Below are 14,412 nucleotides of genomic sequence, written 5' to 3' on the forward strand. Positions count from 1 at the left end.
TAAATTTCCATTAGCAGTGCTTGCTGGCCTCTTATGGCTGTCTGTAGGTAGCTGCTGCTGACTCAGGGGCGTCTCTCCACCAGGTGGCACTAGATGGGCACACAAGACAGAGGGTCCAGCAAGTACCTCTTGGGTTTAGAGTTCTGGGTGCTGGCAGATTTCCACTTTCCCACCCAGCCTTTAAGACTTGCTTTCCTCGGGGATCCCTGGGTGGCTCAGCAGTTTAGTGCTGCCTTCAGCCCAGGGCGTGATCCTGGAGTCTCAGGATCGAGTCCCACATCAGGCTTCCTGCGTGGAGCCTGCTTCTCCCTCTGCCTGTGTCTCTGCCTGTGTCTCTGTGTGTGTATGTCTCTCATGAATAAATAAAAATCTTTAAAAAAAAAAAAAAAAGACTTGCTTTCCTCTTGGAACCTTCCAGAACAGTCTATCCTAAGTCCTGCTCATCTGACCTTTTCTCTCCAAACTCTTGCTGGCTCTGGACAGGAGTGTTCGAGGTGTACCATTTACTTACTGGTTTGCTCATTGGCTAATGACATCATTACTCCACCCTTCAGCCTGCTGTTGGGATCCTAATGATGTTCCTTTAGCCGCCTCAGACAGCATGCTGGGAACACTGGGCTGCAACAAGCAGCTTCTGCAGTTCCTCTTCCTTTCCCTCCCCACCCTGGGGAGAAACTAGAATTGCATTCCTTCGGTCAGGGAAATCACCCAGCCCCACCCAGAGGGGAAAACCCTTTGTTCTAAAAACTGAGCACCAGCCTGTGTACCTGTGCAGCGAGGCAGCCCAAGCTTGAATTTGGGGGCCTCAGTAATAGGATGATGGAGGAGCTATTTTCTCCTCCTACACGTGCACCCCCATCTGTTCGAGATTTCCCTTCCAACTCCAGCTTGGCTGGCAGGCATGTCCCTAAGAAGCTGCAGGCCAAAATGGAGAGAGAGAGAACTGACTCCCTCCTCCACACATCCTGACTTGCTGCCAATTGCCAGAAAAAGAGGGCAACATTTGGGCATTTACCAGAAGACAAGGATGTGCCTTTTCATTTGTCTTTTATTTTCCATTTAAAAAGAGGTTATTGCTCTAACTGGATCAGAGGTAAGGACCTCTCCCCTAAGGAGCTTTGGCCTTGCAGCCCCATTCAGCAGGGATGGAAGTCACAAGACAATGAGTGGAGCCTCATGCCCTCCCATGAGGAAGCCCTTAGTATTGCTGACATCTGCCTTTCACCCTGTCTCTCCTCCCTCCCTGTGCTGTCACACCGGGGCGAAGCAGAGTCGTGGCTGACCGAGCCAGGAGAGCTCTTGTAGACCGGAAGGAAGGGGCGGTCATTGGGTGATGGCTTTCAGCTCTCTGGCTTGGGGGCCACTGCTCTCATCATTCAGTTCAACAGGTGTTCACTGAGCGCCTACTGTGTGCCAGGCTTGTGCTAGGCGCAGTCCTCCCACATGCCCGTCCTTAGCCACCAGCGGAAGACGAAGAGGCCCATCTCTTCCCATGCAGGCATTCAGCAGCCGTAACTTGTCAGTCCTAGGGAAGAGTCTGCCTTCCCTTATCAAGCACCATTTTTTTGTTTTGTTTTGTTTTGTTTGTTTGTTTTGTTTACCAGAAAGGGGCAGTAGAGAGAGAGACCTGTCACCTCACACCACTCAGGCTCTAGGGAAGGACATGAGGACCCTGGGGAGCTTTCACAGAACCCTGGATGAGATGGCAAGATATGGAGACCCCAGGGGCCAGGGCTGCTCTGACTGTCCACGGTAATGGCTCAGGCCTGCCTTCCAACAGCTTCTACTCCAGAGTGGGTGATTCAGCTGCCCCCAGGATGTCCCACGTGGACATACCTTTTCAGTTGTGTAAGCCGGCATTGTTACAACTCCAACAGCCTCTTCCGAAAGAAATGAGAAATGGGGCCAGTACCTTCCAGGTCTCTTTCCCACTTCGTCTTCTTAAGACTCCAGACTGAGGATGTTACAGTCAAGATGAGGGCCAAAGAAGACAGAGGCCTCAGGCAATCAGCTCGGGGAATTCCTCTGCCCTCTGGAGTGAAGCCCTTCAGTTGTGTTTTCCAGAGAGATAAGACATACCATCTTACACACTCGCAAAGTTGTGCATCACACCACAAACAAGTCCCTGATGGCTGGATCCAGAAAAAGGCTTGCTGGCAGCCATGACCCTGCCCCATGGCTTCCCTGATGGCTCTCGGTCTGAAAGACACAGCTGGAGTCGGTCTGGGTGCTTGTCATCTCCCAGGAACTTTGTGCATTTTCTCAGGGAGGAAGCCAGTCCAGGAGAGGCGAGGAGGCAGAAAGAAGGCTGTGTCTCATGCAGCTTTGCCTTTTCCAGAATGGGGCCAGGCCTTTTAGTTTTGTGGCTTGTTTATTTTTTGCAGAATTTGGGTTTGTAGTTCAGCCTCCTTCACCAGACTAGGATGGGGAAGAGGGAGAGCTGTGCCTCCCCCCACCGCAGTCCCTGTCCCTGTGCCCATGGACCTGGGGACCAGCAGAGAAGAAAAATGAAATCCTTCTCCCTGCAGACAGGCAGTCATGCTTCGATGATGTTCACCGAGGGCTTGTTTGGAAACTGGGAGGGGAAAAATGAGAGAAGCAGCCAGGGCTAATTGAATAGACTTCTTGCAAGGTTGGAGATGGGGGAGGGCACGAGAAGAAAGGAAGGAAGGGCTGCCTCCTAAAAGCCCGGCTCTTGTCCCGCGTGGAAGGGAAGGAGTAGCCCTGCCTGCATGTCTCATCTCTCTGCCTTCTCAGACCCAGCCTTCGGCCTCACTCACTTAGCAGCCAAGACTGGGTGCCAGGCCCCCGGTTCCCCCCAGCAGAGCCATCCAGCCGGCTGGTTCTCTCACATCCTGCAGACCCGCCTCAGAGCGCGGCCCCGGCCACTGACACTGTCGAGGTGCTTCTGGAGATGGGGATTACTAAGAGGCTTCGGGAAAATGCCCCAGAAAGAGAGAGCCAAGAGAGAGGACAGTAAGCCAGGGGGTGTGAGGAGATGGAGGGAGGAGGAAATGTGGAGAGGGCCAGATGTTTGTTTGTTGGATAATCATCGTCAGAACCATGAGATCCTCCCACTTCTCTACCGTCTCTTCTGAGCTGCTCAGAGCAAGCACTGACAAGGTTGTCATATCTGTTTTGCAGAAGAGGAAATGAAGGTAGAAAGAGGTGAAGCACCTGCCCAAGGTCACACAGCACGGCAGGGACAGAAATAAGCCCAGAACCCCCTCTTCGTGCTGTCCCATACCAACCATGAATTCTCCCCTCCCCAGTCACACTGCATTCTGTTAACCACACTGGCCCCTGGCACCCGGCAAGAGGAGAAGGTCCAAAATCAATTTGCAGCATCCCTGGTGTCACACAGGCTGCAGCGGCCAAGCTTGGCTCTGCCGGGCTGCAGCCCGTCCAGCCCTCAGCTGACCCTGCTACAGCCCCGGGGCCACCCACCCAGACCCGAGACGTGCCCTCACCTTGCTGCGGAGAAGACCTCCCCCTTGGTGCTCCGGGGTGCTGTTTTCTGATGCACTCTTGGTTTTCTCCTTGTTGTTATTGGGTTCATTGTCCTTGATAATGTCATACTGGCGGCAGAAGAGGGCAATGACACCTAGGGGGGTGGGAGGAGGATGAGGAGAGCAGTGAGAGGCCAGAGCTCGATTCCCGCCTGCCCTCTTCATTCCCACTGGCACCTGCCGAGCTCCTGTTAGATACTGAGCTCCAGATGGCCTCTCCCCTACACCACTGCAACGGCCTGCCTCTGGTTCCCATGTCCACCTGTCCCCCACCAGCCGTCTCCTTCGCTGCTGCTGGGCTGATCTTCCCAATGCCCATCTGATCCCGTCTCCCCTCTCCCCTACAGCTCTCCTCTCCAGTTAGGGGAAATAGAAACAGTAACGTTTGCTGAGCGTGTGCCAGGCCCTATGCTGTGCACCGACAATGCCCATGCCACTGAGTCCTCATTATCACCTCCAGGTTGCCAGTGAGGACACTGATGCAGAGAGCCTAGGAACCTACTCAAGGTCCTGAGGCGGGAGAGCTGGGACCTGCACGCCAGGGCCTGCGCTCGGCTAAATGTTTACTGTTAGCAGACAAAGAATATGTGAGCGTAATAGGTTAAAGTCAGATACAATTATGGAAGCCAGCTCCAATTCTGGTAGGTGTCTTCTCCATTTTTACCTCTATGCTTTATTTATAGTGCTATTTCTTGATCTATCTGTTTTAGATACTATTTTGACTTTTTTTTTTCTATTTTGACTTTCTATTGTAGGTACAGGGTAACACCTCCCGCTTACTTCCTTTTTCGTCACCCTGACAGACTTACATCATAATCTTGGGTTAGTCCACTATGTTTACATCGTTACGATTATGTAAATACTGTCTGCACCAAGTCTGATAACATACCATAAACCTCTTTTGTACAATCCTTTGTTTTTTCTGCCTTTTGTTTTTACAAGTGTCTGTTTTTCGATGTGTCTACACAACATTTTTTCCAAATGCTTCTCCAATACAGCCTGCCCTCTCAACCACCATGCTAATACAGCTCTGGCATGGTGTTCAGGTCCCTCAAAATGGGCTCCAGCCTACTTTAAAGCCTCACCATCCTTGACTGTCCCCGTTTCTACTTCTTCTCTTGGGTCATAGCTGCACTGAACCAGACTGTGCTGAATTTGTTCCTTATTTTATTTATTTGAGAGGAAGAGAGAGCATAAGAGCAGGGGGAGGGAGAAGCAGACTCTTTGCTGAGCAGGGAGCCCGACGTGGGGCTTGATCCCAGGACCCTGAGATCATGACCTGAGCCAAAGGCAGACACACTTAACTGACTGAGCCACCCAGGTGCCCCTGAATTTGTTTCTTATACATGCTGTCATCAGAACACTGTTCCTTTTTTGGCTGTCTGGTGACTTCCTATTCATCCTTCAAAGCTCAATCCCCATGTTTCCTCCTCTCTGTGTTTTTCCTGATTTCTACTCCTAGCTCTAGAATTAATTCCCTCTCCTCTGCCCCCATACGTGGCACTTATCACACTGAATTATAGTTAAGTATGGGCCTGGCTTCTCCTAGACCCAGTTCCTTGCAAGCCCAGGGCTCTTTAGTCATGACTACAGTACTATTACCTGGAACAGAATGGCCATTCAGAAAATGCTGGTTGAGTACAGAGATGAAATTTGTTCTTTATCAGAGGGTAGCTCACAGACAAGTGGGAACAGGGAGCCCCCATGGGCCCAATGACCTCAGCTGGAAGGAGCTAAAGGGAGGGATGAGCAGTACACTGTGAGAGCAGTAGGCAAAACAACCTTTCTCATGGATGGATGGGGGAGATCTAATGGAGGTGGTCACAGAACCAGAGCTAGAAGGATGAGCAGCAGAAGAGGGTCCCAAGCCTGGAGCACCTGGAGGCCCAGCAGCCCAGAAGGAGGCATGCTCCTGCAGCCATGGCCAGAAGGTACGAGTCCGCCCAGGTGTCCAAACTATTCCGGAGGGAATGAAGGGCAAGCGCTCAAATAATCCAAGGCAGCTCTCAATAGGCTAAATTCTTTGTGAGACGTAAATTAGAGAATGGGTCCATCTCTCAGCTGTCTCCACTTCCCGGAGAGAAGGGGCCCAGCCAGGGGCCTCCACTGCCCAGAGGCCAAGCGAGGAGGGGCCTGGAGACACTCACCGGCCCACATGAACAGGACCACGACGATGATGAGCACCTCGCCGGTCCGCAGCTGTTGGCTCCCTGCCATCTCCTTCATGGTTACCTCATCTGCAGGGAGGGAGACACTAGGTCCGAGGCTCTTCTCATCCCCAGCCACCCCTCCAGGGCCAGCCCATGAGCTTAAATGTTTATCTCTATAGGTACCCAGACACCTAATAAAAAGAGATTTGAGAACATGCCGATGGCTACTTGGGGCGGCAGCAACATGGCTTGGCCCAACGCTGAGAGTTGATATGCCCACTGTCTCAGGGACTAGGGTGACAGCCTCTCTTGGCCACTGCTGTACTAGACAACAGGGGCTTGGGGGCACTGGTGCTTTCCTCCAGCCACCCCCTCCTCTGGCCCTGACCACAGCTCACGCCACCCCCGCTAACAGTGCCCCGGCCTGCCTTTGTTCTTGGACGCCATCTTCTCAGCCTCACGCGGGGTCTTGAAGAGCACTGGCTCGCTGGCGGGGCTCTGGCCCTGAATGGAGATGGCCTGCACGTGCACAATGTACTCGGTGTCCTCTTCCAGGTCCCAGAGGGCACACGAGCGGGTGGTGGTGTTCACCTCCTGGATGAAGCGCAGCATCCGCACATCCTTCTTCTGCCAAGGCAAACCCCAGGCCCGCTGCAGTCAGCGCCCTGTCACCGACCCTGCCCTGCCCACCTCTCTGGTGGTGACCGGGCTCACCGGGCCGCTAGCTCAAGCCTTTACACACAGAGGCTTCCCCACGCACCCCTCATCTCCATGGGCAGCTATGGCTCTTGCCACTCCATGTTACAGAGAGGGAGACAGTGCGGGTGCAGAGAGCTTAGAAGAGTTGCCCGAGGCTGTCTCCCCAGTGAGGTCTTGCACCGCGCCCGAAACTCAGGTCTGTGTAAGATCCAAATCAGGTCTTTGATTCCCAGTTTCCAGTCAAAGGCCTGGGAGCCCTCCTCACTGATCGTTCCCCTCTGGGGTCCCTATTCTAAGCCATACGTGCAGTTCTTCTGCCTCTGTCTCTCTTGCTCTCTGCTCCTTTTCCCTTTCTACTTCTGCACACGCCCCTCCGCATCCCCTGCTACTATCCCGATGTGTCCTGCCCTCCCAGACCCTCGAGGGCTACCTGCTGAGATATGGCAAATCCGATGACCACCTCATCCTCCAGGACGTCCCAGCTCACCACCGCAGAGTTGGCCTTGAGGTGCCTGACAGTGACATTCACTGGGGCCGAGGGGCTGTCTGGGGGTGGGGAGGCACCTGAGCCTCAGCACCCCCTGCCGTGAGGCCCACGCCCACTGTCTCCTAAGTGGGAACCTAGGGAAGGCCGCACGGTGGGGGAAGGAAGGAACGCAAGGCCTCCGATGGGGCTGACACACGGGTCTCAGTTCGTTAGTGATTGAAGAGCTATAGCCCGAGAGGCCCCGGGCTCTGCATGTCCAGGGTGAGGAGCCCCCACTGGTCACATTGGCCCTTTTAGGGGTCCAAGCTAAAACAGATGGGCCTGGGCTGGGGCCAGATCTAATGGAAAGGTGTTAAGAGGTTGGGAGGGGGGGGCAGGCACAAGGGAGGCATCGGTGGCCAGGGCTGCGAGAGCTGAAAGTTAGTCTGATGAAAAGCAGTCAAAAGGACTCCCAGTCCAGTGCTCTTTCTACAAGACCACACTGTCAGGTGAGTGACCTTGAGGGAAGGAGAAAGACCCAGAGGTGGAGAGGAGCCAGGCTAGGGTGAGGCCTGGGTTGGGAGTGAGGATCAAGGGTTGGGAGTGAGGTTCAAGAGAGGAACCCCCATACTGTAGTGAGGCAGACAGATGAAGGCGGGGAGGGGTCTCTGTGAGCCTGTTCTCCACATTCTGCCAGCCCCTGGAGGCAGAGGGGAGGTCACTCAGAGCAGGATCTGGAGGGGGGGACCATGAGTATAGGGCAGGTAGGGTCTTCTGCATGTGGGAAGGAGATGAGAGCGGGTCATTTGGGAAGGGAGTAGGAGGGAGAGTGAGGCACAGAGATGGTGGAGGGCAGGAAGAAGGGCTCTAGGGGCCTTGTGTCTGCGACCCCAGGGGGCGAGTGCTGCAAGGGGAAGACGTGGCCCTGAGCAGCACCCTGCACCCCACAGAGGAGTGGACCCGAGGCCCCAGGGGCTGGGCCTGGGGCGACAAAGCCATCCCTGGAGACAGAGAGAGACAGAGGGACACAGACAGGTGGCAGCAGACACAGAACCAGAAAACAGACAAGTGGGCTATCAGGGACAGACGTAGAGGAAGCAGGGGGGGGGGGGGCGGAGGGAGGGAGGGAGGGAGAGCAAGCACTGAGCCACAGAGGGATGGGGAGAGGGAGTGATGAGTGAGGCGCCAGAAGCCAAAGGGACAGATAGGGAGCCTCAGGAGAGGCTGGGCTGGGTGAGGATGAGGCCGGCGCTCGGGGCAGGCGGGACCCTGACTGCAGCAGGCTCAGGGGTCCACCCCACCCACCCCGAACCCGGGGGTGCCAGTTCCCATCCCCCTCACACATGCTCACGCAGACTGGGACCCCATCCTGCTCCGACCTGCAGAGTTGTCCTGCAGGGCTTTGGGGACAGGGAGGGAGGCCCAAGGTGGGGGGACTGGTGTCCTCAGCTGCTCCCCGGGCCCGAGGAGGGAGCTCAGCTCGGGTACCTGAGGCAAAGGCCTGGGGTCAGGGTAATGGGATGAGGGGCCTGCGGACCCCAAGACCCCAGACCCAGGGCTGGGGCGGCGGGGCCGGCGGTCGGGGGCGGGAGGTGGGGCCTGGGGGTCAGGAGGCGGGGAAGAGGCCGGGGGGGCGGGGGGGCAGGAAGGGGCCCGAGGACTCCCGCCCGCCCGGCCCGGGCCCCCTTACCCGCCTGCACCAGCGCGAGGCAGACGCAGCCCAGCCACAGGCGGAGCGCGGCGCGGGGCGGCCCGGGGCGCATGGCGGCTCCTCCCGCCGGCCGGCCCGGGGCGGCGCAGGGGGACGCGGCTCCGGCGCCCGGCGGCCGCTGGCGCTCGCGCTCCGGCCCGCGGCCCGGCCGCCCCGCGCCGCCCCGCGCCGCCTGCATGTCGGCTCCGCGGACAGCGACTCCCGCGCGGCGGCGGCGGCGGCGGCGGCGGCGGCGGCGGCGGCGGCGGCCGCGTCCACGTCGGGCGCCCGGGGGGCGGGGCGCCCCCGCTGCGGGGAGAGGCGCGGGGCGGGGTGAGGGCGGAGGGCGCCCCCGCAGCCGCCCCTCCCGGCCCTCCGGCCCCCCGGCTCTCGGCGCTCGCCCGCGCGCCGCCCCTGTGCCCCCGCCCCCACCGCGGCCCCCAGCGCCGCCCTTCCCCGGGGAGGGGGGAAGGCGCCCCGAGACACTCGGCGGGTCCCCGGCCCCCAGCGCTCGCCCGCCCGCCCTCGGCCGGGGCTCCCCGCCCCCTACCCCGCCCCGGACCCGAGGCCTCGCCGGCCCGGACGGACGTGAGCAGAGGGGAGTGTCACCGCAGGGACGGGGAGTGGGGGCCAGAGCGCCGAGGAGCTGCTGGGGTGCATGCGGCAGGTGCTCGGTGTTGCCGCGGCCGGCCGGGAGGAGGGCACTCAGACTCACTGGAGACTTAGCTCGGGGACCCCGGCCAGTCCTTCCCCTTCTTTGGGCCCCCATTTTTGTCTCCGTGAGAGTAACAACCCGCACCTTCCTTCCAGGTCCCAGACACTGCCAGGAGCTTGACTTGCACCTTGCCCCTCCTTCTCACGGGACCCCTCAAGGGGTGCTCCGGGCCCCCCGTGTTGCACGGGAGACCGCAGCTCGGAGAGGTCACTTGACTTGCCCCACGACTCACAGCAGAGCCAGGCTCTGAACACAGGCTGATCGGACTCCCACGCGTGTGCTTGACTCGGTTGTGTCCCCACCCAGAGTGAACTCACCCACCCCACCATCCCTGGGATCCTAGAACCTGCGTGTGCCAGCTCGCTCCTCAGCCAGAGAACAATCTGGAACAATCTCTTCCCAACAGCGAGGGAGGCAAGGGTGGCTCCAGCCCCCTCCCCCACCGTTCTAGTCCCGCCGGTGCAGCGAGCCGGGAAGGAGCTAATGACTCTAAAGTGCAGGGGGCTTTGGGGACTTGGCAAGTAACCGCGGTTAAGAAAGGGCGCGGACGGCTCCTTCCCACCACCTTGGGCACACCCATATGCCTCCTGCTGTGCCCACCTCAGTCTCGCCCCCTCTTCTGCCCAATTCACCCCTTTTCTGTCCTTGACGAGGCAGAGAGCTGCACCTGCCCCGGTCTCCCTAACCAGGGAACCCCCGGGCCAGCAGGCAGCGAGGGAAGCCCCCCACCTGGGGCACTTTCCAGCCCGAGTCCCAGTCAGAGAAACAAGGCTGAGGAGGGAAGCACAGACCGGGCCCTCGCATCTCCAAATGGGCCCCCTCCCCCTCATCTGAAATCCTACCATTAGGGGGCATTCCTTTGGCTCTTAGAGGCCTTTTTGGTCTTCCAAAAAGGGGCTAATAATCCTTTTTGAAAAGGGACACTTTGCAGAGTTATCCCACCCGAATGTCTTCAAAATCTCCCTCGCCCACCATTTTAGATTGAGAAACTGAGGTCCAGAGATGGGAAGAGCTCCCCGAGAGTCACAGAGTGGGGTCGGGAGCAGCAGTGGGCCCTCTCCTCCCGGTGCCCACCCCAGGACCCTTGCACTGACCCCCAAAGTTTCTGTGGGTCACCTTGGAAAGGGCAGGGCGAGAGGAGGCTCCGGGGTTCCTACTGGCCCCTCAGGACCGCCAGGCCTGCTCTGCGTGCCAAGCTGAAACCCGCGGCCCCACGGGCTTCCCCAGCCACATACCTGTGCTGAGGGGAGGCTCAGTTGGGACCTCCACCTGTTTGGGGCAGGAGCCAAGGAACCAAAGCACCTCTCTCTCCTCTCTTTCTCTTCTTTCTCTCTCTCTCTCTTTCTCTCTCTTCCCCGGCAGCTGCCTTCCGCCCCACCCCGCCCGGCCCCGCCCCACCAGCTGCAGCTTGGCCCCTAGGGACCCCCAACCCCAGCAGGCAGGAAAAGACAGCCCGGGGCTCGCAGGAGCAGCTGGAGGCTCGTTAGGCCTCATCGCGGGAGCCAGCAGGAAGGAGAGGGGTCACTTAGAGGTCACAGAGTCCATTCTTGTCCCCGTTAGGGCGAAAAGGAGAGAAGGGAGAGGGTCCGGGGGCCTCTGGAGTCCAGTGTAGCGCGGGGGAAGGGGGAGTCTCGGCGCCACCTGCTGGCCTCTCTCGGTATAACCCCGGGTAGATGTAGGGCACCGGGAGGGGGGGTGGCAGTGTCTAAGGCTTTGAGAGGGAGGGGGAAAGTGGTTGAAGGAGAGCGTGAAAGACAGGGAGGATTCAGAGAGTCGTGCCTATGGGGGTGCAGCCTTCCCGGGCCCCAGGATGCATGGGGTGCTTGGGCATTACCACCGTTCCGGGAAAAGCCTTGATGCCTGGAGTCTGGCATTCAGGGGAAGCTGGGTAGGAGACAGGAAAAGTTGGGAGGATTTAGAGCCCCCTGGTGATCTTGGGAGGGGGCTCTCAGGACCAGTTACTGTATGGGCACCATCTGTACACCATCTCTTAGCACAGGGCTACAAGCAGTAGGCACTCAATAAATGTGTGTTGAATTTATGGAATAAATTCTCTCTTGCAACATATATCTATTGAGCACCAATTATGTACCAGGCTCCGTGCAACATTCTGGAAATACAGCCTTAGAAGAATGAACGGATGCATGAGTGATGGGCCTCCGTCTTCCCAGGCAGCGCTGGACTCCATTCGGGGAGGACTCCACAGGCATCTCCCAGGGGGATGGCTGGCTAGTCCTGAGCACTTGGATCCTCCAGAGTCCAGAGCTACCCAGAGTCCTAGTACCTAATTCAGGCTGCAGGTGCCCAGGCCAGACCACCCAGGTAACCATTTAGAATGGGAAAGCTCCTCTTCACAGCCTAGAATGGTCATGACCCTGTCTAGGGAGTTCCCTAGATACGTATATACCCCCAAAATCACAGGAAAAATCAGAAGGGCAGGAGATTGCTTTGGGTATATAAATAGTCAAGCACCTACCAAGAGCTTAACTTTTTGTCCATGTTATTCTGAGTCTCAGGCTGGAATGTGTTCTTAGCTCCTGTTCCAGATCCAGAAGCGGGGGCTCAGAATGGTGTGAGAACCTGCCCTGGATCATACAGCCGGTGAATTATGGAGGTTGATCCAGTCTGCCTCCCTCCTTCCCTCACCTCTAGGGTCCTTAGAGTAGGGATCCCGGCCAGGGTCCACTGAAGGACATTCATTTTCCTCTCCTGGAGGGCACGAGGGGGCTTGCTGCTTGCAGAGGCAGTTGCTAACCCCAAGACCACACCAGGGAAGGAACCTATCACTCACCCGATATTTTCCACATGCTAGCACGTTACATATATGACAGAAGCTTCTTTTGAATCCTCACAACCCTGAGAAGTCAAGATTGTTATACTCATTTTACAGATGGAACTGAGGCTCCAAGTGAGGAAGTGGCTTGCCATGGGAGACCCTGGTCTGACCTGTCTAGTCCCCAAAGCCCCCATCACAGCAGTGATGATGCTAGCCCAGCTCACTGTTTCCCGAGTGCTTGTGCCAGGGCAGCCTGGGCCTGGGTGCTGAAGACACAGTGAAGAACCAGATCGATCCTAGCCCTTGAAGAGTTCCAGTGGTAGAGGAAAGCGGCATGCTTAAAATGCAGAGAGAGCATGACCCTCTGTACCAGAAGGATCTAAAGAGGTCAGAAGGGAGCATTAATTTAAAAGGAAAACAGGGAGGCCCTCTGGAAGGAGGTGATGCCTGAGGTTAACTAGTACTTGAGAGTCAGGTGGCAATTAGTCAAATGAGGGTAAAGGGGCAGAGGGAAAAAGGAATCTTTGGCCCTGAAGCCCCGGAGAGCATAGTGTTCATGTTGTGGGGTTGCAGGGGAGACAGAGGAGGCTGGCAGGGAAGGATGTGTGTGTGGGGGTTGCTACAAGCTCTGGGCTGTGATGATGGGAGCAGGGAAGACAGCCCTGGATTTGACAGACCGTTGCAAGCTGCAGGAGAAGTTGGGCTAGGGAGGGCTCTATTCATGCAACAAATATGTAGGAACACCTACAAGTACCAGGTCCTCAGCTAGATTCCAGGGACACAGCCGTGACCAAGCTGGTAAGATTTCCGCCCTCATGGATCTCACATTCCAGTGGGGGAGCCAGGAGATAAACAGTGAGCTAATGACTAAATAAAATCCCATCAGGGACTCCCAGGGGGTATGAAAAAGATGGAGTGATGTGGTAGGGAATGGCTGGGTGGGGTAAAGTTAGCTGGTGTGCTGTAAGGGGAGAGCCAAGGCCTCCTGACTGAGCAAAAGAGACCTCCTCAATTTTCTTCAGAGTCTACAAAGGAACCAACTTCTATGTGACAGGACCCAGAGAGGTTAAGAATCTTGCCCAACCTCACACAGCCAGGCAGTGTCTTAAATTGCCTCAAACCCCGGGGCCCATTTTGCTTTGGGAGACGTTCTCAGCTACAAACTGCGGTTCCCCAAGGTCCCTCGAGGGCAGGGGGGCCAGAAGCCCTGTTTTCAGGGCCCAGATGTGGAGGGGGCTACAGTAGGAAGTGGAGGCAGCTGGAGTAAAACCTCTTGCTCACCAGGGAGGGCAGAAGGACAAGAGCCTGGCAATCAGACGGCCCTTAGACTCCAACCTTAGCTCAACCTTAACCAGCTGGGTGACCTCAGGTACCCCCATCTGAAATGAGGGTCCAAGGCCCCAGGGCCTGCCCAGGGCCTAGAGGGCCTCCCCCTGGCCTGAAGGAACATGGTTCTGCAGAGCCAGGAAGGGCCAGCAGAGGGCGCTTCATTGGCCATAGCGAAGCCAATGTTGCCCAGAATAGGAACTGGCTCCAGGACCTGGGAGCCCTGACCCAGGGGAGGCTGTCCTGCTTTGCCCAGGAGGCCAGCTGTGGGGTCGGCGGACCACAGACTCAGCAGCCAAGCACAACATAGGTCTTGCTGTCCCTGCCCGTACATGAATCACTGATCTTTTTTTTTTTTTTTTTAAGATTTTTTTATTCATTCATGAGAGACACAGAGAGAAGCAGAGACACAGGCAGAGGGAGAAGCAGGCTCCATGCAGGGAGTCCGATACCGGACTCGATCCTGGGTCTCCAGGATCAGGCCCCCGACTGAAGGTGGCACCAAACCGCTGAGCCACCCGGGCTGCCCCAAGTCACTGACCTTTCTGAGCCTTGGTTTCCTCATCTGTAAACGGGCCTAACAATAGCGCCCGCCTCTCAGGTCCCTATGAGGAGTCAGCGGAAGAGCAACCACACAAGGGCTGAATATGTAGGGGCTGCTATTTTTATTAGCAGTAGTGGCAGTCGTATCTTAAAGTGCCTACGCGAAGGATATCCAATCAGTGGTGGCTCTGACAAAGACAATGATGATGACAATGATGCAGGGCTCAGTCACTGTTTATTTTGAATTGCCTAAGCAGGGGGCACCAGTACCTCCTGATCTGGGATGCCTGCAGTGACAGGGAGCTCACTATCTCCTCAGCAGCCTATTTGCACTGCCAATGCATCTTCCTGCCGACAGCTCCCTCCTGGATGATGCCCCCCTCCTTGCTCAGGTTGACCTGGCTGGCTTGGCCTCCAAACTCAGGCTCCCTCACTTCTGAGGGGTCTTCCTGAGAGGCCCATGAGGTTGGGGAGCCAGGGCCTCAGCAGCTGGATTCCTACCTTTGCTGGAAGGGCAGGGAGCTCACAAGTGAACACG

At 57.2% G+C, this 14,412-nt stretch overlaps 1 protein-coding gene across 5 annotated transcripts; it reads right to left on the reverse strand.

Annotated features, from left to right (window-relative positions):
• Positions 1 to 1,003: 1,003 nt before the first annotated feature.
• FNDC5 (fibronectin type III domain containing 5) lies at positions 1,004 to 8,595 on the reverse strand. Of its 5 annotated transcripts, none has more exons than XM_055331497.1 (6): positions 8,515 to 8,595; positions 6,789 to 6,904; positions 6,088 to 6,286; positions 5,657 to 5,746; positions 3,471 to 3,604; positions 1,004 to 2,932 (listed from the first exon to the last, which is right to left on the reverse strand). In XM_055331497.1, exons 1-6 carry the CDS (start codon positions 8,585 to 8,587, stop codon positions 2,849 to 2,851), a joined length of 696 nt encoding a protein of 231 aa, XP_055187472.1. In that variant the 5' UTR covers positions 8,588 to 8,595; the 3' UTR covers positions 1,004 to 2,848. The 5 variants fall into 5 exon arrangements, with proteins under 5 accessions (XP_055187472.1, XP_055187477.1, XP_055187475.1 ...); XM_055331502.1 differs by having other exon boundaries at positions 1,004 to 3,133; XM_055331500.1 differs by lacking the exon at positions 8,515 to 8,595 and adding an exon at positions 8,166 to 8,295.
• Positions 8,596 to 14,412: the final 5,817 nt, after the last annotated feature.

The sequence above is a fragment of the Nyctereutes procyonoides genome, unplaced genomic scaffold (genome assembly GCF_905146905.1).
Source record: "Nyctereutes procyonoides isolate TBG_1078 unplaced genomic scaffold, NYPRO_anot_genome, whole genome shotgun sequence".
NCBI lineage: Eukaryota > Metazoa > Chordata > Mammalia > Carnivora > Canidae > Nyctereutes > Nyctereutes procyonoides.